Genomic DNA, 24,213 nt, shown 5'->3' with positions numbered 1-24,213 from the left:
AGGAAGAGAGAATAGCGGCTGCTGGGTTATTAAAAAAAATAAATAAAAGAAATTTCTGTCCTCTCCTAGGTCAGTGAGAGGGCCCTGGGAGAAAGGACGCTTCATCTAGAAGCGCGCTGCAGTGGTAGGGGCGATGTGGACTTGAAATTGAACAAAACAAAACCAGAGCAAAGGGCTTAGACGCCAAGCCAACCAGGTCTTAGAAATCACGTGGGGTATTTAATGGGGGGTGGAAGGGAGTCACAGTAGGCAGTAAAAGTCCACGCTAACACGTTTAATACAGATCCCTATCCTAGTGTGGAGCCCAAGCACGTCACCGAGTGCGTAGAAACTTGACCTTGATTTACGCACGTGGTTTGAGAAGCTCGCAACTACGGCAAATAAACTGCCCTCCGGGACGCGCAGGGGACTGACTGCCCTCTCCAGCGGGCAGCTCCTGCTGATGCTGTCCAGGCATTGTCCAAGGAGAAAGGTTGTGGCGCGCGGGTGATTGGTGGGGAAGGAATGAATGAATAAAAGTACTTGTCTAGCGACAGCAAAGACCCCAAGGAAACTGTGGAGGCTACGCGATCTGGCATTCCCTAGCCTTTCGTTAGAGCCAGACCCGCCTGTAGCAGAAGGGAGGAGACGCGTCCTCTGTTCCCGGAGAGGGAGGAACCGAGCTGTGAACCTAGCGCGACCGGAGGAGGAGGTCCCCTCTGGTCACTCTCTGCACCTGGTGCAGCCCATCAAGAGGTAAACATTCTTCGCGTTGAATTAAAATCAGTGACTGAAACTTGTCTTGGGGCTTTAGCTTAGACTACTAGCTTGGGGGTTAAAAAAAAAAACCAAAAAACAGTTGGACGCAGGAATTGAGGTTGGAGTAAAGGAGGGAGTGTGAATGTTTGAAGCCACTTGGAAGGAATAGGAGTTTGTTAATGCTGATGGGTCTTTCCAAGTCGGACGGAACTGAGAAGCCTCCAAGATTTTCCGAGTCAGCCAGTGCACTCCTGCGGGCGCCGGGGAATCTGAGCGCTGGCAGCTGGGGAGTAGCGGCTTTCGCCCACCAGGAGGAGTCTCGGTTATTGATAGGGTATTCGGGTTCCCAGCGGAGCGAAATGCAGAGAATCGCAGAGGCCATTCCCCTCTAGCCGCTTAGATTCCCGCGTCGCAAGCGTCCTCAGCCAGACCGTGTGCGCTTCCTCCCGGCACACCAAGATTTGCCTAGGACTCCCATCCTTCCCTCCCTGGCACACCCCTTTCAGAATGCCCCGCCCCATTGCCGGTCATTACCTCTGAGGGGTGGGAGGTGAGGGTGACGCAGGGGAGTAAAACGATCCAAAAAGCTGGCTCCAGAAGGACAGTCGACGGACGAGGGCAGGTCATACTGGCCTGTTTACTGGCGCGCAAACTTGAGTTACTTTTGCGCGGGGATCGCTGCGGCGCCGCTGCGCTCTGAGCTAGCGGTTTGCAGGGGCGTGGCTAAGGTAACCGACCCAAGTGTCCTGTCTTCCTTCCGTTGCTGGTCTCCAGAGGGAAAGCTGCGGAGCGGCCACCAGACGCCCACTGGAACAGGCAGGAGCATGCAGCCGCTGCCAAGCCTGTGCGGATGCGCCCTGGTGGCCCTGATCCTTGCTTGCGGCGTGGCGGAGGTCCCGGGAGAAGAGACAGGATTCCCGATGGCAGGGGCCACTCCGCCACTTTTTGGGACCGGAGAGATAACGACGCCCCCCGCTAAGACCTTCTGGCCGACTGGGTCCAACACCAGTGTGCCATGGTCGTCAGCACCTCCGCAGATGCCTAAGGCAGGGAAGCCGGCTGGAGCCCCGGCTCACACCCTCTCCCCTTCCCGATGCGAGAAATCCATCGAGATCAAAGAGACTTTCAAGTACATCAACACGGTGGTGTCTTGCCTAGTGTTCGTGCTGGGCATCATCGGAAACTCCACACTGCTGAGAATCATTTACAAGAACAAGTGCATGCGAAACGGCCCCAATATCTTGATAGCCAGCCTGGCTCTGGGAGACCTCCTGCACATCATCATTGACATCCCCATCAATGTCTACAAGGTAATTGGCGCCTGCTAACGTCGCAGGAGGGGTGGGGGATTGGTTAGGGAGCAGGATATGGGAAAGCCTTTGGAGGGGCCTTACTCAAGAAAGTCCGTAATCACTGGTCTTCAGTACCCTCAGTACCCCGTGCTAAGCGTGGAACAATTGTAGTCCCCAGACAAGCAGGATCAACATTACTTGGGAACCTATTAGAAATGACACCTTATGGCCCCACCTCAGACCTGTTCCGGGGTGGGACACAATATTTGTTTTATTATTTTAAAAGCCCTCCATGTGATTATGATAAATTGTGAAGTCTGAGAACCACTGGTCCTGAAGAATCTTGTCCTAAGGCCAGCTCACTGGATACATTCTCTCTTCTCAGAGTGTGGTTCAAAAGCAGGACTGATTTCACCTGAGCTTGTTAGCAAGTCCACCCGGAACTTGCTAAATCAAATCTGCCTCTTAAGATACTTAAGTGACTTATGCACACTAATCTTGAGACCCATTTTCTTGGAGGACCCTGAGAGTAGAGGGGTTGAAATCTGTTTTTAGGAAACAAGTGGCCTAGAAGAAAGAGACCTAGACTGGTAACTAGGAGGACACAGTTCCACTGCTGGGAATGACTGTACTTTTCCTACTTTTTATTGGATGTGTACAGTGAGCCAAGCACTGGGATAGATGTCACTTTCCTTTACTCCTTCTGACTGCCCACAAGTTAATATTACTCCATTTTACAGATGATTAATAGGATGTTCAGGGTCTCACAATGAGTAAGAGTTGGCGGCAGGAGTCAGGCTAATCTGTCAGGTTCCAAAGCAATAGCTGCACCCCACGGATTACTTCATGGACCAGGCCAAGACGCTCAACATAAAAGCCTGCAAAGAGCGGTTTCCATTAGTTCACACTGTTATGTGATTACCATGAGCATCAGAGAAATAGGCATGGAGAGCAAGGTCAGGACATACAACTACTTGACTCCAGGCAGCTTTGGAACTCCAGACACACCCCAACATCTCTGGGCCTCAGTCTCCTCACCTCTACAATAGGCTATTTATGCTCACTTACTGAGGTTTTGTGGTGGTAAGAAAAACTAGCCTAAGTGAAAGAGCTGAAAAATTTTAAAGGACTGAGCAAATATCTAAAACTGTTTCCCCATCAAGATCGGCAACAGAAAGTTGTACATGAAAACAGAACCAAAGTATAAGGGAATAGAAATGTGTTTTGCAGATTTGTCTGAAGCTAGTCCTGGACTCAGTGCAGGAGAAAAAAAAAATGTGATGTAGGGTTTGGAATGGCTTATAAGGGGTGCTTTGATCCTATGGCAGGAGAAATCATCACGAGGCATGCCTTGAAGTTGTGCTTCATGATACTCTGAAAATCCTAATCCAAATAGCCATGTTTTAAGGCAATTCTAGAGACTCTAGGTACAGAGATAGGATTCCAATTACAATCCACGCGCTAGAAGGAAATACTTCTAAAAATAAAGGGTAAATAGAAGAGATTCTAAAATTCTGCATAACTGATGCTTATAAACTCTGATAGTTTTCTGGAGAAAGCGCAGACTGAATTGGGCTCCTTAAGTACAGCCACAGTTCCGTTCGGGCCAGAAGCAACCCATCTATTTCTTAAGGAGTCCCATAAACCACGTTCTACCACTCCAATTTGGCACAGGAATTTCCATTCAAATCATCAAAAACTGACTTGAGAAACTCCAGAGTACAAGGTTTTGTGAGAAGTTTTAAAATACGTGAAATAAGATCATTCTCAAAAGTGGGGTTCCATCTAGTGTTGCTAGACTGGCACAGAATTTTGTACAACGTTAGTTTAGGGAGGTCCCGGTAAACCCACATGTCCAGCCCAGTTAGAAACCTTCCTAAATCAGCCAGGAGTTGAAGGGCTGTGTGGAGCTGGGCTTGAGACATTTTCCTTCAGTCTGCTGCTTTCAGGCCAGATGTAAATCAGTTCTTCCAGGACCAGCCTCCTTTCTTCCTCTTGTCAAATTATTACATTCAATAAGCCAAAGGATATTTGACTTCCAAGGGGGCACACAGAATTTACTTTCATTTCAAATTCCTTTGTGATTTGCCTATGGGGTTATGTCCTTTTGCCTGAGCCATTTACCATAGTCTGTTAATCCTGTTTTTACCTCTGAGATAAACAAACTAATAAATGCTTACAACTGGCCACCTAGTCTTCTATATTGGTCATAAACAAACCCATCAGAAAGAATGTGGTCTCATCACTAGGTCTCATCATCATCATTTTTACAGTATGCATAAATAGGTGTCAACTGAGTTGTAATAGGACAATAATGGCTACCATCTATTATGCACTAGGTCCTTGGTTTATTTCATTAAATCACTGCCACAAAACTTGTGTGGTCACCTTCCATTTTATGGAGAAATCACATGCTGGAGAGGTCAAGTACCTTCCCAGTCACACTACCAGAAAGTGATGAAACTAGACTTGAACGCAGGCCATCTAGCCCTAGAACATGCGGTCCTTCTTGTGCCCCTGCTGTGAGTGACCTCCAGCCTGGAGTGTTGTTATGGCTGCACTAGAGAGCACTGGCGGAATTGTGACGTACTGCCACACAGGCAGACACTTGGAAAGCATTTTCTGTTTTAATTTGAGTCACGTGAGGATTTCTATCTCCAGAAATCCCCTTCCAATTATCTGGAATATGTTTCCTGAAATCCCTCTTAGGTGGCCTGGAGTGTATAATATTGATAATAGCTATTTACCAAAGGCTTTATTTTCCAAAACATCTAATCCAGGACTAGTTAAAAGCCATTTAATGTGCTAAATGATTGTGACGTCAAATAAGTAAAATTTTAAAAATGCATTTAGAATTTCAGAGTAGTCAGTTATTATACTTCACAGAAGGTAAGTTAAGTAAATTATGAATGCCACTTAAATTTATTCTAAAGTGGAGACTTGAATCTTTAAACTAGTGATTTCTAATTTTCTTTCTTGTGGTATGTTACAATTGTCTTTGAGAATTCAGTTAATTATTTGTGTTATATGTAATTAGCATACTTATGTAACTTACATGTACATTATAATTAATACATAATATAATATACATAAATATGTATATTATACACACTCAATATTTCTGGGGGTTCATAAAATCTCCAAACCCATTTGTTGGCACATCCAGGAGCCTAGAAATGTCAATGAGAGTATATTCTACTAATCTGGAGCTCAGTAGATCTAGAGTTTAATAAAGTAGACAACCACAAAATGTCACAAATCTGGCTGGAGGCCATAGTCCTTGATGCCACTGTAGAATGGGACAGGACATCACAGGAGCGTGCTGCTCCGAGGGGCTGGCAAACTTTAGGAAGTGTGTCTGCTCTGCATTGACTCCCTCGAGGAACCGGGACTCTGGAATCTTGCAGGGAGACGCAGTCTTCTCACCAGGTGTCCTGTGGCAGGGAGGAAGTCCTGTGTGGAAGGCCAGAGAGGTCCTGTCGGACATTTGGCACAAGTGTTCATGCAAACATTCCGAAAATAAAAGCCTTATTTATTCTTCTCAGCAGCACACACCCGGGTTGTTACACACTGTATTGCATGAGATCATCCAGGTGAAAAATGAGAAATGCAATCATCTAAAGAGAATACTACATTCTCTTTAGTATATACAATACTATATACAATAGATATACAATAGATATATATTATATAGAATATATATACACAATATATACAATAGATATATATTATATATAATATTATACATGTATAATGTATCTACTTACATATATATATAATAGATACATAAGTGGATAGGTAAATATCATTTGATACAGTGCCTGGAACATAGTAAGTAAATAAATTGGGGACAGGGGGTGTATGAATAAGAATGGAAATTTGTTTAGGTTTTCCTGTCAGCTTTTACCATTATAGACATGACTACAAATAACATCTCTGTACTTATGGCTTTGCACACATGTGTGACTCTATCTGAAGTAAATTTCTGGAACTAGAATTACTGTATCAAAGGATATGTGCATTTGTAATTCTGATAGATACTGCCATATTGTGCGTCAAAACTGCGATACTCTTAGTTTGAATTACTATTTGATACAACATCTCCACAGAGATATACATGTATTGATGTCTATCTTTAATTTATATATGCCAATATTTATATGATCTGTATATGTACCTGACCCAAAAGTCAGGATTTAAGTTTTTGATGTAAGGATGCAGCTCTCCTTATTCTCAAGCTACACCTATGTGTCCTTTCTGTATAGACTACAACAAATGGGGTAACCTAGATGCTTGTTGACTGTGAGTGCTTATCTGATTAGTAAGTTAGAACGAATGTCAAAGCTGCGTGGGAAGCAAAAGAGCTGTGTGCACTTGTGGATGCTGCGAAGGTTCTTATATTGTTGGTTGATTGGCTGGCTGGTTTGTCTTGGTTTGGTTTAGCAGTGATATTCATCAAGCCTTGGTTGTAGATTAAAATTAAGATTTCTTAACTTCATTTAACTTCTCAAGAAGTTATAATTTCTTAAGTAAATAATGAATTTATAATATTTGTGGACTTTATTTAACAATTTCTCTCTCGTGCTATATTTACATGGATAACTGAGTTAATATAGTTAATGATCAAATATAGCTTCCTTTATGTGTAATCAAATTGCTTTTGAAAACAAATATGCTTGTAAACTGATAAGGCAAATATTGATATGGACATTAGTTTGATAAGGATCTGAGTGTAATCAGTTGTTCAGTGGTGATGGGGAGCTTTTGAAAATTAAGCCGGTGATCTGTTGGAGTGCCTCTAGATGGCTTTGCTGTTAAGACATTGTGGGCTAGGATGAGAGGCAAGAGGCTGCCTTCATAGCTCCAAGAGGCAAAACTGCTGATCTTTAACGTTTAACTAGTTCAGGAAGGCGTACATCTAACATTAAAATGCTGGCATGTGAAAATGTGGAATTGCTTCGCTGAACCCACAAATGAGTTTGGAGTCAAGTGACCTTGTTAGGTAATCAGATATCTTCTGCTTGTGACACAGTCAAAACTCTTTCTGAACAAAGTCACCTTTCTCACTGTTTGATCTAGGACTACTTGTAGTACTTAACAAGTTTGTGTATAATTAACTTGTTTCATAAGTTAGAGGTAAAAGTTAATGGAAAACCATCAAATTTAACTTTTGAAGTTATAATTTTCCAATCAGTAAACAGAAGTAATGGTATCATTGGGTAGGAGAGTCTAATTTCTTCCAGGATAATAATTGTTTCCATTTCCAGTTACATAAGTGAGATATTTTATTAATGTTTTGAGATGTTTAATAACAGAAGAATTTTGAACCCAAAATGGAACCTAAATACCTTTTTAAAAAATATTTTATTTATTTATTTTTAGAGAGAGGAGAAGGGAGGGAGAAAGAGAGGGAGAGAAACATCAATGCGAGAAACATCGATTGGTTGCCTCTCCTATGTGCCCCAACTGGTGATGGAACCGCCACTCAGGGATGTGCCCTGACGGAGAATCTAACCGGTTACCCTTTGTTTTGCAGGATGACACTCAACCAACTGAGCCACACTGGTCAGGGTGGAACCTAGATACCTTTGAAATTCATTTATTTAAAGCTAAATAAATAAATAAATAAATAAATAAACAGAACCGATTAAGCACATGTCAAGTGTTATCTTTTGAAAAGTATTAATAAAGAGAAAGTCTATCACTTTGAATGACCTCAACTCAATTAATTTAAATAAAACTAACAGCCCTAACCACCTAGCATAGTGCCTGCAATAGTCACTAGAAGTCAAGTGTGTGTTGACAAAAAATATTATACATAAGGCGTAATGGCAGTGGGATTTCTCTAACTTAATTTTTTACCTGTCTAGATGAAAAAAAAAGGGGAAAAGTTTATTCCCCTTTCTGTTTAAGAATATTGGTCATAAGCGAAGAGCAGGCCAATAGCAGAATTCAAATAACCCAGAAACTCAAGACTTCATATTTCCAATTTTCAGCTTCACACATGGATTCCCAAGACAAAATGGTTGGCCAACACTTGGACCTAGGCAGTGAAAGGTTCCTTAGGTTAACTCCGTGGTGGTATGTCTCATGTTTGTCTTTGACCTACAGCTTGGTCATTTCATAAATCTAAGTCTCTTAAAATGTTAAGAAAATGGTTTTTTTCAATATGGTCAGCCTTACATATCAAAGGCTTTACATTTTTCCTTTGTTCCCTTTAAATGAGTCATTCAAAACTAAAGATATTTCCGTAGCTGTTCAAGAGGATGAAATAGCCAAGACCCTGTTGTTTCAGGGCCAAGACACCACGTTCTTCATTTCACAAAGAAAACCATATAAGGTTATCTCTGTGTGGCTAATACGCTACAGTTGACTATTTTTCAAGAAACATGCCAAATGTTAATAAGTGATTAAGTGCTTTAAAGGGTGTTGACAGATAAAGCCTGAGCTGAAATAAGATTCAAGATGTAATTTACGATGTGAAACATTTTCCTTCTGTACTTGACAAAGTTAAAAAGAGGTTGGTTATGTTTGGAAGATAACGGAGTGTGGAGTATGGGTATACCTTTGCCAACACCTTCTCTAATTTTAGACTTTTCTTTTCAATGCTTTTATTTGAGGGACTTATTCTTCCTCTTTCCCTATAGATTCTCTGGTGAAAAAGTAAAGAAACAAGAAAATGGACAAAAAGTGGTGGTAGAAGAGAGAGAGAAAGAAAATCGTTCTTGACTCAGAAATTTATTAGCAAAGTTGACTGAAGCATTACTCAGGCAATTCTTTGTCCCTGAGACTCATTGCCATGCTCACGCCTACTGCCTGTGACTCCTCTCTGCTCCTCTCCACTTTAGCTCCATCACATTTTCCAGAAAGGAGGAAAGCTTGCTCTGGATGTTTACATTGTGCACTGTCTTCTTTCCCCTCACTCAGTGTTTTCAAATTATTTTAAAGGACTTTTGGATTCCATAGCAAACTTTTTCTCCTAGTAGCTTACCAGTGTACCATAAGGTACACCCTGAATAGAATAAAGTTTAAGTCATACAATTACTTACTAAGGTTTGTTGAATTCATTAAGTTTGAATCTCTTTCTGAGCCATGAGATTATAATTCTTCAGCTTCTTCAAGTATCATGGTGGTCTTCCCGGATGAGCCAGCTCAAATAAGTGTCTCTAATATTAAGCTAGGTTTGTAAATAGCATTTCCTTAATGCTGTTAGGTGAAACTTTTCAAAATACATAATATTAATGTGAAAGTTTTTAAGTGCAAATTGTAGATATGTTTTTAATTCAGATAATTTATTTATTTTCCTGTTACAGACTTGGGGATAAATTTCAATGTAACACTGGCAGGAAAACATATTTCAAGTGAGTTTAAATTTCTCCTATGGCTTATTTATTTATGTTTTTTTCTATTTCTTTGCTTTTTTTAAAGATTTCATTTCAAGAACCTTAGTGCAGATTCATGAAGTCATTGTTCTATATCAGCAAACCATAAGAATCTTTCAAGAGTAGCCAAAGGCCCTCCGTTTTGTGGGTGTACATGCGCGCCAGAGGGCGCTGTTCACATTCTGGCCTATTTAAATGGCACTCCTGGGAGATCAACTGACATTATTTCTGATCCACATATTTCTGACCCACATGGCCTAATCTTTAAGTGATTAAGTGCACTTTAATGGATGCAAGATGGAATTTGGAATTGATATTTGTCCTTTAGGGCACTAGTAAAACATATGTCAAAAAAATATTTCCTATGCACTTGACCAGCAGCTTCCCTTAAATTCTCTGTGTAGGTATGAATACCAAAGGAAAGGGAGCTCTGACAAGGAAATCCTTCAATGAGCTTGCCCTATGTTATTAAAATGCTAGTTCCAATGCAGAAAAACTCTTATCTGCTTCAGGAAACAGAGGTTTACAACCAGAAGAATTCACTCTTTTCTAAAGTCGTGAAATACAACCACTTCATTATTTCCCTCTTCTGACACTACAAAAACATAATACCAGTCATTTGAAAGAGATGTTCACAGTTCATCATGAGATGGAACAAGTAGCAATCTGGCAAATTAAGCCTGGTTTGTCTTCATTAAAACTGTTCTCATCCACCAAATTTACAGCTGAAGCTCTTTGCAGAACCCCTGTAGATAGTGAAAAACAGTAGGTTCTGCTTTATATCAGTCATTTCCTTGACAAGGTTGAGTAGGAGAGTGAGGGTGGAAGAGAAATTTTGCTTTTGACCTTTTCCAGCCTGCGTACAAGGCAGAGCTCCAGCAACAGAACAGCCAGCCTTCACGCCTTAAGGCGCTGGCGCCCTGCGCGCCCACGACCTGGTCATCTTCAAGGCAGAGGTCATGGACTAGATAAGACCAAATAAGAAATGCAAAGCTATCTCAATTCTCTAAAGAGCTTGCTTCAAATACGTGAACTAAAAGCTCATGACAAATGTTTTGTAAGACTTCTGTTTGAAGATCAAATTCATTTGTTCATCGGTTACTCAACAGTTACTTAAATGAGTGACCACTGCGTACCAGGCACTGTGCTAGACACTAAACATGCAGTAGGACATTCTGAAACAAATAAGCGCTTACAACTCAGTGTGTACTCCTAATTTTTTTAAAAAAGTAAATGAAAGTTGTATATACGGTTAATGAGGGGAATGAACATTTGTTAGCCTAAGATGGTTAACTGTGGAATTTCCAGGCTTTATGGGGCTTGATTCTTTTGGGCATTAGGAGTGGCCTTCTCCATTTAATTTCTCAAGAGTGTAATTTTTAATTAAAAAGAGACCTGAAAAACGTAAATCCTCCCTTCCCCACTTAGAGAGCTTTTGTAGGACTCACTTAACAATACCCTGAAAGAAAAGATATTTATTTCCTGTTCTTTCTATTTATCCCTTTTGAAATTTTTAAAAAACTTTATAATCTAAAAATTATTTTATAATGTAACACAAAAATAATTTATCTGGTTCTGTTGTCCTTTATTTCTTTCTTAAACAGCTGTTCCATCATAAAATTGTGAAATCATGGCCATCCTTGAATAGAAACTTTATAATCATTATGGCCATGTCTCTTTTCAATGTAGTGATTATTTATTTATTTGCGTTCATTCACACAAAAGAAATGTGCAAGGGGAGCGGTATAAGCCTGGGGAAAAGAGGTCAGCACAAGCACAGGCTATCATTTGTCAAATGGACACCACACTGCTTATTGGACCCAAAGCAATAAAATCTCTCCCTTGGATGAGTCATTATGATGTGAAAACCAGCATTAGTTATGGGAGTATTTTCTAACTGGTTTGCATTTGCTAAATGATAAGTAATAGATATTCAAACTTAATTTTAAACAAGACCTCAAAAATTAATTCATGTCGCAGGGACCTAGAAACAATATCAAACCCTAAAATTCTTTTTTTGATTGGAGAGATGTGTTTGATTACATGCTTGCTTTGTGTCCAGAATTAAGACCTTGCCCTTAAGATATCTAATTTAATGGGGTAAATTCCAAAGAAAAAAACAAAACATAAAAAATGACATCGCTGGGTTTAAAACTATAGTTGTTCCCTCTTGCAGTAAAGAAAATCAATTTCTTCCACAAAGAGGAAAGCTATATTGTTCAACTTCAAATTGTAAGTGTTGAATGTCATTATTTTTGTCACTCAATAGTGAACTAATTAATTCCAGGAATTATAAAAACCCACCAAAACATTTTTAACCAAGAGGGCATCTTGGTTAAGAATGATTTTTTTTTTTAACATCATAGCTTTTCCTTTACCCAGGGCTTTGTTTACTATTAAAAAAGAGGTTGTTGTCTTTGCCTTTTTTTTGTTTGTTTGTTTTTTTGCTTTTTATCCACTGATAACTTTATTTACAGGGAAACTGTGACTCATTCCGGAGTTTAGATGTAGAGGTATTTCTCATTTACTTATTTCTCAAAACAACAAATAAAAATGCTTACATGGTTGAAGACCTGTGTAAATTCTTTATGTTTTTTTTTTCTTTTTTTTTTAATTTATTTTTTCAAATACATTTGTCTCTGTCTTTGCCTTTTAAATAAGCTCCAAGCATTAACTGCTCAGACTTTCTTGCTGGAGGCTGCTAAGAAAGTGAAGCGCATCAGTGGTAGGTGTGGTTTCTGCCATTGGTTTTCAGACTTTCCTCAGTGTCTCCACAAAGCCTTCTGCTCAGAGAGAGGCAGAGGTCGTCAAAGCCATCCTTCTCACTACAAAATAATAAAAGTGACAGTGGGCACTCAGTCCCCCATCTATTGTGGTCCCTAAGGACCAGCGATGTTCAGGTCTGACCTGAAACCTGCAGTCCTGAAGTCCCGAAAGCTCATAAAGGTTGCTGCTCCCTATTCTGCAGTTCCTTTCCTTTTGTAAGGGTAGACTAGAACATTGGAATCTCTCCGTTGTGATTAGCTTTCTGGCTCTCTCTGTGTAGGGCCTGAAAAGGATTGTTATAATTTTCAGTTTGTGTTTCCCTGTCCTCTGTGATAACTTGGGTCAGAGGTTGAGCCGCAGGCCTCCCGGTGGTATGAAGAGCAATAATCCAATTTCCAGACTGAGCCAAAAACAATAGAAACCACAAAACAGGGCCTGGGCTCAGTGCAGAGCCTCTTTTCATTGGCCAGACTCCTTTCCCTTCAGTGGCCTGTGCACTCATTCATCTTGTTCCACCTGATGGCTGTACTTCTGTGATACTAATATTTGCATATTTGGAAATAGTTTGAGACAATTAAATACTTGAAGCTGTCCAAATGTTTGGACATTACATAGATAAAATAGCTAGGTTGTTAGAAGAAAATTTTACTCTGCATCTAGATATTTTACCATTGTTTGACACATAACCCTGGTCATAAAAATACTAATATTGATTTTAATTCTAAATATTATTACTATTTTTTTTTGCAATATCAGATCTTCGAAAATACTGCAGACTCCAGAATCAGAACATGTGGGTTCAAATGTGGGTGTATTGAGTGACCAAGGACAAATGTATTAGTTGTGAAATGATACATAGCAAAACAATTGTTATTGGCTTGAACAATAAACATTTATTATCTCACACCATGTCTGCGGTTCAAGAATTCAGGAGCCACTGGCTCAGGGTCTCTTATGGGAGCGCAGTCAAGATGTTGGCAGGGGAAGAAGGTATCTGAAGGCTTGCCTTGGGCTGCAAGGTCTTTTTCATTCACACACCAGGCAAATTAGAGCTTGCTGTTTTTAGAAGGTCTCAGTTCCTTGGCATGTTGGGCTCTCTGTAGAAGTGCGTGACTGTCCTGCATGGCAGCTGCCTCCCCCAGACTGAGTGATCAAAGAGAGCGAGGAGGAAGCCCTAATGCCTTTGATGAACCAGTCTCCGATGTCACACATCATCACTTTCACCACATTTTAAGCAAATCATTAAGTTCAACCCACAGTCAAGGGGAGGGAAATGAGACTTCATGTTATAAAGGGAAGAGTTTTGCTTTCTTTTTTTTCTTTTCCTTTTTTCCCCTGATATATCAGTATGATTAGACAGAATATTGTGTGGATAACGTATACCAAGCTGGGTCTGGCAGAGTCCTTGTAATTGGCTGAACCCCCCCCTTTTTTTTATGTTTCCAAGGGCAATTGACAGTTCTTTAAAAGTATCTTGAGTTCATAGTGCTAGGGGAACCCAAGAGTTAAAGATTTTAGTTGTATTTGTAGGTGATAGCCTGAAGCGATTAATGCATGTGGAAAGCTCTTATTCCAAGAACTAGAATACAAGACCTAGTGACTCCAGGAGGTCAACTAGTGATTCAGCCTTTGTGCCCCAGGGGGTCTGCAAGCTGGAGATGGACGTGGGACCTGAGCTGCTGTGTTCCAGGAAGGGACCATCTGCCTGTCCCTGGCGCAGATAAAGAATTGTTGATCAGCAGATAAAGAAATACTAGGAAAATCGCCAGAGGACTGAAGCTCTTATCTGATTAACCTTTTATCTAAACTCCTTACCTACCCATTTTTTCCCCTTATAAGAGGGTAAGATGAGATGTTTAGACGGATATTAGGGTATGTAATAACCCGCTGCCAAATCTGGCATCTGAATAAAGTGCCCATAAAGATTCAATCCTTGTCTCTACTTATTGGTTCTGGTAGTGGGAGGCAGCACGAATGCCAACTTTTCTGGTCTCAGCAACAGGGTCAGACCTGTGGCACTCTGAGTCTTCCCTATTTTAGTTAATGGCTCCACTTTTCACATGATAAACCTCTTTGAGTTTGCTGATTCCTCACATCTGCCATCCAACCCATCAAGTTCTACTGGCTCTACCTTCAAAATACCCCCGTCTCTAACCCATTCTCCTCAGCTCCAGGACAGCACAGGGTCCAGCTCACCCCACGCTCTCATCCATGCTTCCTTTCTTGACCCCACATTAAAGTCTATGCTGGGAAGCCAGAGTGATCTTTTTAAAAAATAAGATTACTCTATTTCCTTTTTCAAAAAATTTGCAGTGGATCTCCAGAAGGTGGGAAGGAAGGAGAGAAGGAAGGAAGGAGAGAAGGAAGGAAGGAAGGAAGGAAGGAAGGAAGGAAGGAAGGGAGGAAGGAAGGAAGGAAGGAAGGAAGGAAGGAAAAGAGAAAAGAAAGAAATCAAACGCTTCCCTCTATAACTTCATCTACGAGACGCCTGATCTGGATCACTCCACCACAGCCTTGGTAGACTTCTTCCTGACCTTTCAGCTCACCATCTTATTTTGACCTCAGGACCTTTGCACTCAAATGTTCTTTTTGAGTCGGAGTTTGAGGACTCCGACTCAAATGTTCTTTGTGTGGCTTACTCTCTTATGTTAGTCAGGTTCTACTCAAATATTGCCTCTTCAGAGAGACCTTCCTCAGAGGCCTATCAGAAAGCCCTCGAAATCCTACCATTTGGATGACACCCCCCATGTGACACCATATTACATATTTATGTGGTTTTCGTTTGCCTCCCTCACTAGACTGTAAGCTGCATGAGAAAAAGGAGTTTATCCTGTTCACTGATATGATGTGCACCCTGGACTCAGAGTCATGCCTTGCGCATAGTGGATACTCAGTAAATATTTATTGACTGAATGAACAAACAAGCAGAGTTATGTATCAATTGATTAATCCAGAAATCACAAGATAGAGGCTAATCTGACCCACAGATATGTTTTGTTTATACAATGTTATCTGATAATTTTTTTAAATATGATTAGTTGACAACTTTTATAAATTGTGGCAGTTCATATAGAAATTTCTGGTTTTGGCTAAATATCAAGAGATTTTTGTATCTGGAGTCCTTTGGCAAAAATCATGTCACGTTTACTAGCAGCTGCTCCTTTTAGACAGGATTTACCCCAGATCCCACCATTCCCTATTATCTTGCTAATACCAATGATTTTCCTATACCTGGCTCCCTGCACTCCTCTATGTTACCTGCCTGGCCCTGCTGGTTTTCAGGACCCTAGAATAAGCATATTTATGATAAGTTTGCCAATATTTATCCAATATATCAGTATAATTTTTCATGTGTATCTTATAAAGGAAATTGGTCCCATACTGGATTTCCAACTTATATTCCTAGTGAGATATACATTTCAAACTCGGTTGCCATTCTAGGTATAGAACAATCACCCAGCTTGACAAACTCCACAAAGAATTTTCACTAATGAAAGAAAGGAAAGACTCAATTGTGTTTCAAAATAGTTTTCACTTTTGGAAGGTTATTTTTTAAAACATTAAAAAAGAAACATAGATTTCAGATATTTTTGTTTATTTTCAAAACCTCATGAACATTTGATCCAGATGTTTACCTAAAATGATTCATTTACCAGTGTGGGGCACACCCAGTTGTGTTAAGAAAGAAATAGCTGAGTTTAACAATAAATGGTTATATAATCTAAAGTCAAATCAAGAGAAATTATTTATATATATAAATAGATACAGCGCAAGAGCTGTATCTATTTCCTCATTGTACACAGTGTCCATACACGTTAGGGGCTTGAATATATACTAAGCATCTGTTACGTGTCAGGAAGTGTATCCAGCAGTTGCAGAATCCATATTCTGACATATATTCTAGAAGTGCCAGTCACAAAACCTAAATAAAACAAGCCAGTAAATATTATAATATAAGCAATAGGAGTAGGTAAGTACTATAGATAAAAAGGAAGGTGGCGTAAGATAAGGGAGGTGGAAAGGCATGACTGGATACTGGTCTTAATAGTGTGAACCAGGTAGGTCATGTTGAAAAAAGAAATTTGAGCAAGATGGGAAGGAGGCAAGGGAATTTGCCTAGTGGCTCTGTGGGGAAAGAACCTTTCAGGATAAGGGAAGATCTAAAGTCCAAAGGCAGGCGTGTGCCTGGTATGTTCAAGAAGCAGCATGCTTAATTACTTGGCTGAGCTACTCAGCAGTCAAGTAAGTTGACTAGGGTAAAGAGTAAGTTCTCCATAGGAGTATTCTTCCTAGCTAAGGAATATTTATTACCTATTTTTAATTAAGCTATATTTTGATTTGGCCGTGACCTGAGCACTGGTGACTCCATAACATTTTAAGAGACATTCTCAGCATTTCAGCTTCAATTTTGTGAGGAGCGCTTAAGCGCGGGCCCCAGTTGGCCCGTGGTAGAGATCCTACCCTAAGCTACTACAGATGCTAACAAAGTCACAATCTGGCTGCATTTTCATTATTCCCAACACACTCTTTTGTTTCGTATATCAAACATGGGTGCTTTTCAAAGGAGTAGTCCATGAGGAAAAGAATAAGAGCTAAAATGTGTTATCTTACTTCTGTGTGTTAATTACCCTCCGCTTGGTAATGCAGTTCGGAGAGTGCCTCGTGAAAAGCCGCCTCATAGAACTTCACCTTCCTGTCTCCCCCATGCAGCTGCTCGCACAGGACTGGCCCTTTGGACCTGAGATATGTAAGCTGGTGCCTTTCATACAGAAGGCCTCCGTGGGAATCACTGTGCTGAGTCTGTGTGCTCTAAGCATTGACAGGTAAGACTGTGTCTTTAAGTCAGATATAGTCTGAACACTTTATTAGTGGTTGCTACGTTACTTAGAAAATAAACTATGTGATTGAACAAAACTAGGTTCTGCCAGCTTGACAAACAATTCTGTTTTGCTCTTCAGATATCGCGCCGTTGCCTCATGGAGTCGAATTAAAGGGATTGGGGTTCCGAAATGGACAGCAGTAGAAATCGTTGTAATTTGGGTGGTCTCTGTGGTTCTGGCTATCCCTGAAGCTGTGGGTTTTGATCTGATCACCACTGACTACAACGGAAATAATCTGCGAGTCTGCTTGCTTCATCCCATTCAGAAAACTGCCTTCATGCAGGTAAAGTTTATTTTCCCCCCCGTTTCTGTTCTTCCCTTATAAATATTTATCTATTTCTCTTCTGATTTCCCCTTCTTGGAACCCATTGATTTATCATGGGCATAAATTGAGAGGGTAGGTCCCAGGACTGAGGGGTTACCAAGTGACTAATGACCTAAGCTGCAGGAAGCTGGGTCCCTACTTCTCCAGGTATGTCCTGGCACCCAGGGATGCAGATAAACCAGGTTCACATGAGAGAATTGATCTGAATGCACAGCTTTCCTACTCAAATCCCCACAAGGACAACTACTACATTTTCTGCACAAGAAAACACAGCAGAGGGAGTAGCTAGTTCAGTGATTGATCGACTAGAAGTTGCCCCCGTATGAGTGGATTCTGAATGGCAAGGTTGTCCTCTCTGCAAAGGAAAAGATGCCATTGCAAAGCAGCTTTCAGCCTGACCATTTATTCAAGGACATTTAATCAGGCGATAGGAAAAGAAGGGCAATGCTTGTCATCAGAAGGTAGATCCCAAGTGTAAAAAGCTCTTTCCAACAGGATGGGCAAAGAGAAGTGAATGCAAAGGGGCTCGTCTAAGGGTCGCCAAGGATTGATTATTTTCCATTCCACACATGAGAAGACTATATAAAACTTTATGAACTATATGTATTATGGTAATCAAAAGAATAAAGAGGGACATTAATGTGAAGTTGAGAATGAAATTGCTTTTCCTTGTTTCTTACTAGCTAAAAGGAAAAAGTACTGCATAGATTACATAAGTGCAGCTGCTACACAGATATATATTTGGAGCAACAATTAAAAAAAAACAAAACACAGAAAAGACATAAGAGAAAATGCATATGTCCTAAGCAACTTTGATTTGGTTAGGACATATACCTCTGATTTGTCCTAAAAATTTATAGTTTAGATTTATACCTCACTGAGCTAACATACTGAGATTAACATAGACCTTTTTTGTATCTGTTTTTTCCATGAAATAAATGTATTAAAAAGTGAAAATTTCCCTTAACCACTACAATGTCTTTACATATGATATTTCATAATAAGAATAGCTTAAGGATAACCAGTTTATGTGAAGACAAAAATATCAGAATTACCAAATATTTTACATGTCTTCTAACTGATTAAGTTTGAAAGCATATTTAGCATATTTATAGCATACTGCTCTTGAGAATTGAAACAACTTTTAGGGAAAATTTGTATTATTTAATTATTTGTTCAGTAGATAGGATCTGAAAGATTCTATATAGTGTTTATAAAATGGATCTATTTTAGAAAATAATTATTCCAGGATAAGTTGTTTTAAATTTAACATTTATCATATAATAGTTTCTTATAGCAGAATATTAATCATAAAATCCTCTCTTCCCCATAGTTTTATAAGACAGCTAAAGATTGGTGGCTCTTCAGTTTCTATTTCTGTTTGCCATTGGCCATCACCGCATTTTTTTATACCCTGATGACCTGTGAAATGTTGAGAAAGAAGAGTGGCATGCAGATTGCTTTAAATGACCATTTAAAGCAGGTAAGAAAATAGAAATATTTACTAACTCATGATTACAATTATGATTATGAATAACAAAGGCACTATGAGGATAAATTAAAATTATTATATGCCAGAACATATCTCTTTTCTCTTGCTTTGATTTCTATATATTATCTATCTAGACATAGTCTATATAACCTAAGGAATCTAGAAAGAGCCATTACTTTTTTAAAAGGTGAATCTCTAGTCATTTTAGTTTTAATTCTCAGTAACTATTCCATGTAAAGCTTAGCGTTCTGAATTTTTATAAATGCCACTGACTTTCTGTACACTGACTATTCTGTGTGGGAAAGGGGACACGTGATTATAATGAGCCATCGTTTCAGTGTCTGCCTATGGTTTTATTTCAGAGACGGGAAGTGGCCAAAACAGTCTTTTGCCTGGTTCTTGTCTTCGCCCTCTGCTGGCTTCCCCTCCACCTGAGCAGGATTTTGAAGCTCACTGTTTATGATCAGAATGATCCCAAAAGATGTGAACTCTTGAGGTAAGAAAAATAAAAGAGATAGCTTTGTAAATAAATGTCATGCAGAAGTTTTCCATTGATTCCTTTTATAGGGAGAAGCAGGGAGTACCACTTTTCTGACCCTTAAGCAATTAAGGATCATAAGCAATTAAGATCCCCACTTTTCCCCTTCGCTCCTATTTTAAAGAAAGGAGTAAAGGGAATTTAGGAGAACACTGGGAATAGCGAGCCAGAGTTGTCCGAAAGATGAGTGGTGTGCTTGAAAATATCAGGTCTGATTCTTCTTTGCTCATGATAAATCTTTTCTTTTTCTTTTTTCTCAGCCAGACACAGCACTTCTAAATAAAATTTTGTTTTAAAGAAGAGAATTGGGCATGGCGTGGGAGGGAGTGTGTGGTATGACAGAGAGAGCGAATGAGAAAGAGAGAGACAGGAGAGAGAGAAATCATTACCAGCAAAAACCAGTAACAAAGTAAAAACCATTGTATATTGGGTTGTTGTTTTTTTTCAAAACACACAAAGGTCTATAAAGAATACATGCTCAGAACAGCATATTTTTCACAGACATGTTTTGGTTTATTTTTTGCAGCTTTTTATTGGTATTAGACTACATTGGCATCAACATGGCCTCCCTGAATTCCTGCATTAATCCAATTGCTCTGTATTTGGTGAGCAAAAGATTCAAAAACTGCTTTAAGGTAAGAGAATCATTCAAAATAAAAAGTATTTTTAATCTGGCATCCAATTTATCCCTTTCAAACTATTAACATTTCTATCTATCCAGAGAATTCTGGTAAATTTACAATTATCCTTTGCATTATACTGTGGATATTTTTAAAATACGACTTTTGCTCACAAATCGCTATAATTGATTCTGTCTATAAATTTTAGTCAACCACTCTTTACTGCTTCAACCACGCAGTTATAGAACACTTATAAAATTAATAAAATTTATAAGCATTGATGTCTGATAGGCATCATATGATGAATAAGAACTAAACATAAATTAAAGTCAGTGACTCTGTTTTGGGTGGATTTTGGACTATGCAGCACAATTTGAATTGTAACTACATTGATCTCTTTTTTCACATGGACATGAGAATGGCAAGTCAAACAAACAAATTTAATTCAGGTCTCATCTCTTTTCCAGCTTCTTAGCAGAGATGTGCTTCTCAATGTGGAATATATTTAGTTATTCCTTATTCAGCTGCTTGCATTGTAACATTCTTACACTCATCCACTCGCTCCTTCAATAATCCTACATTCAAAATTCTATTTCCTCCCCTTCCCTGGGAATGATCCATTTGTCCCTGGAAGTTCATTATTGGAAAGCCAAGGACTTAGCTTCCTTGTAAACTGTAAAGCAGTCTGTAAAATTCTTTGCCCACTCATAAACTCATAGATTTTAAAGCTAGAAGAGAATGTTCGTCAAGATCAACGCCCTCATTTTACAGAACAGAAAATACTGGGCCTCCCATTTCTTACATATAGATTCTCAGAAAACAAACAGAATGGAGGAGTTTTGAATTTTTAAAAATCCAAGGAAAATATGGATAAATAAAAGAGACACATGTACTTTATAACTTTATCGTGTAACAGGCACATGAGAATAGCATGTGGCTGAAAAAACTGACAATGTAATATTAAATTCATTGATATGGAAAGCAGGCTACGCCACTGTCAAGTGAGAGAAAGCAGGCTATGAAGTAGAATGGGTTGTGCAAGTTTATTATGATTAATTATACACATACTTCCACACACAGGCTTATGTACAGTCACATGTATATGTATGTGGTGATATTTCTACTTGCATAGGAAAATGTCTTGATTTACATATTTATAAAATGTTAAGAGTATTTCTCAAGTAGTCGAGGCTAAATATCAAGAATTAAGAGTGGCTTTCTCTTTTAATTTTAATTAAAAATTGAGGCCTTTTAATTATATATATTTTCTCCTCTATGTTCTTCTCATTTAAAAATAATTACCATATGCTATTTATGTGACTATATGTTTTTAAGGGGGAAAATAAGAGAGTATAGACAGAAAGTGGCCCAAGAATTCCCCAACATTCAAAGAAAGCCAGAACCCTGGAGAGTAGGAGGAGTCATGACAATAGAACCGATGTAAATGTGTAACAAGTGACTTTGTTTTGTACAGTCCTGCCTATGCTGCTGGTGCCAGTCATTTGAAGAAAAACAGTCTTTGGAGGAAAAGCAGTCGTGCTTAAAGTTCAAAGCTAACGAGCACGGATATGACAACTTCCGCTCCAGTAATAAATACAGCTCATCTTGAAAGAAGGAATAGTCACTTAATTCCATTTTCTTCATTGTGGACAGAAGTCATTAAAACAATGAGGCATTTGCTAAAAGAAAACAAAATGTGTTTGCACAAAACAATGTAAAGATTTAAGAATAATTGCTGAGTTACACGTGACATTTTTTAAGCTGTGCTCAGATTGAGAAGAAGAGCAGTGACAATTAAGAAAGCTTCGCTGGGAAAGCACTTAGTTTTTGACAGTCAGCACTTCAGTGTAGCTCTTAGTAACTTGCAGTATATTCATACATTACATTTAAATTGAGCTCACTCAGAATTTCTATTAGGTTTATTTTTAAACTAATGTGAATCTGATATCAAGGAAAAATGGGTCCCTATAAAACAGAATTTTTAAATGAAATTTAAATCACTTAACTTAAAATTTTAAAAATCCTATTAAAAATCTCTTATTAATAGTGTCACACCATTGGATACAAAAATGTATAAGCAGTTTAGCTGGTGTACTTTTTCTTTTTTTTTTTTTTTTTTACATTAGAGACATTTAAATGATCAGAAGAGAGTCATCAAATTTTTTGAAAATAATTTAATTTTCTACATTCAGAAAAGATCAAATGCACTGTGGCAGAAGGAGAGAGCAAGTTTTGTATGCTGCCCCAAAAAACTACTTTGAAATCTGTCCCTGAAGTGCCCAGCAAAGGAAATGCTACCTACAATTTTTTTCAGGATTATTAAAGCATTCTTCGTTTAGGATCACCGCTGTAGTAGAAACACTACTTGTTCAATTTTCTCATCTGTAAATACTTCGCCACAACAGCAAATGTGTGGATGACTAAACTGAGGGCAGGCCCCAGGGTTCCAACCTTTGCAATGGAGGGAGGCCGGTACCCCCGCGGCGGACAGAATGTGAGTTGCCTGGAGCAATGTTCACATGGCAAAGGAAAAGGCAGCGCCCCCTCCCGCCCATGCTGCAGTTAAAATGGTTCCTGGCGTATGTATAATAGGATCGTTAAAATACTACTTTTTAAGATCACACTAATTAGGCAATTGTACAGCTACCTGTAAAGCTTATTACTAATTTTTCTATAATTTTTTGTAAGTAACTAACAGAAATAAGTTCTTGACATGGTGCTTTTCTGTCACTTACAGGCAAAACTGTTTTTTGAGATGGTAAGGACCTCTTACTTGGTGCAGCCTTGCCCAATTCCTTTTCCTCCCTAAGCAAATTGCAAAGTGCTTTAAGTTAACTTGGGATGAGATATGTGTGAAAGTACAAGAGAAAACGGAAGAGAGAGGAAACGAGGTGGGGCTGGGAGGAAACCCATGGGGCCAGACTCCCATTCTTAGCCTGACGACGCTCGTCATTGCCCGGTCACATCAGTGCAAAAGTTCCTGATTCTGTTCCAGCAAACACAGTGCACTGTTCTCAGAGTGACTTCAGGGACAAATTGGGCCCAAGATCTTTAACTCACTCTTAAAATATAACAGAGTTTCTGCTTCTTTTCCTTTTGGGAACCCAGGGCCACATGCTGGAAATAAGCTAGCAATGTTGTTTTTTGCAAGCATCTAAAGGAAACCAAAATCCAACAGTGTGGCCAAAATGAAAGGGCAATAGTTAATCCATGTGCCACATGGATTCTATTTATGAATCCCTTCCCCGCCTTGTTTATTAATTTCTTCCCAATCACTGTTTCAGTTGCCTGCGATCACAAGAGTCATTTCAAATTTTGTATTTTAAGCAAAATCCAAAAAAACAATTAATATTTTTGCAGTCATTAATATATTTTTATTTCTATTTAAGTTTTAGCTCCTTTTTACTACCATGTACTAGGTTTTGGTTCCCTCCCTCATTTACGTCCTTATTGTTTCTTCTTCCCCCGTGACAGAATCGAGGTCTGTAATCATTGTGCCAAATTTTGGAAGTGCACTCAGAGTATACCCATGCACTATTTGTCATGAAATTGTGTTCAGAAGCTGTTCTGAAAATGTTTGGTTCACAATTTTAACATACTGATAAAGGTTGATAAGAAACAAATGTGATTTCTTGGCATAATTGAGATCAAGATAAGAAAAGGTACCACTGTTTAACTTTAAAACACATTTCCTAGTATTAAGAACTGTATAATATAGCAACAGACAAAAACAGTGTTAACATGGATGTTAAAATGTAAAATATTTATAAGCAATTTTAGCCTATTTTCTCCTTTATGCATTGCTAATAGGGGTACATGTTCAACACCTTTTAGTATTGACAGCTTACATATGGCTAAAGGAATACAGTTTATAGCAAAACATATGTATGCTGTAGCTAACTTTATAAAATTGTAACGATCATGTAAAATAATTACATATTTTGTTGTTCTGTAGTCACTTAAAGTGGCAACTTCTATACTCATGGATTCCTTACTATGAAAACAAAGTCAATAAAAATTTAAATTGTTTTAAAAAAAAGACCGGCTTGTTTTTCATTGTGCAGGCAATAATTTATTACATGCTAATTGAATAAGTGTTTAAAAGAAATACAAATCTTACAAGTAGACAATATTTATGTTAAACATACAGTTATCAAGAAAATATGAAAGTTTTTAAATT

The 24,213-nt window shown here is 38.9% G+C and overlaps 1 protein-coding gene across 1 annotated transcript; it reads left to right on the top strand.

The window, feature by feature from the left end:
- Nucleotides 1–407: 407 nt before the first annotated feature.
- Nucleotides 408–24,072, top strand: EDNRB (endothelin receptor type B). The gene is made up of 8 exons (XM_054586464.1): nt 408–735; nt 1,513–2,048; nt 16,889–17,001; nt 17,137–17,341; nt 18,717–18,866; nt 19,238–19,371; nt 19,940–20,048; nt 21,508–24,072. The coding sequence occupies exons 2-8, from the start codon at nt 1,563–1,565 to the stop codon at nt 21,640–21,642; spliced, it is 1,332 nt and encodes a 443-aa protein (XP_054442439.1). The 5' UTR covers nt 408–735; nt 1,513–1,562; the 3' UTR covers nt 21,643–24,072.
- Nucleotides 24,073–24,213: the final 141 nt, after the last annotated feature.

The sequence above is a fragment of the Pteronotus mesoamericanus genome, unplaced genomic scaffold, assembly GCF_021234165.1.
Source record: "Pteronotus mesoamericanus isolate MK-2021 breed Mesoamerican mustached bat unplaced genomic scaffold, CSHL_Meso_final contig_94, whole genome shotgun sequence".
NCBI classification, from domain to species: Eukaryota; Metazoa; Chordata; class Mammalia; order Chiroptera; family Mormoopidae; genus Pteronotus; species Pteronotus mesoamericanus.
Note: the sequence above shows the minus strand (reverse complement) of the source record. Positions and strands in the feature narration are given on the sequence as shown.

Excerpts from the sequence above, each read along its gene's own strand:
- EDNRB (XM_054586464.1), top strand. The coding sequence starts at position 1,563 with ATGCAGCCGCTGCCAAGCCTGTGCGGATGCGCCCTGGTGGCCCTGATC. Across the intron at positions 2,049-16,888 it reads TCCCCATCAATGTCTACAAG|CTGCTCGCACAGGACTGGCC; the intron begins GTAATTGGCGCC and ends TCCCCCATGCAG. Across the intron at positions 19,372-19,939 it reads AAAAGATGTGAACTCTTGAG|CTTTTTATTGGTATTAGACT; the intron begins GTAAGAAAAATA and ends TATTTTTTGCAG.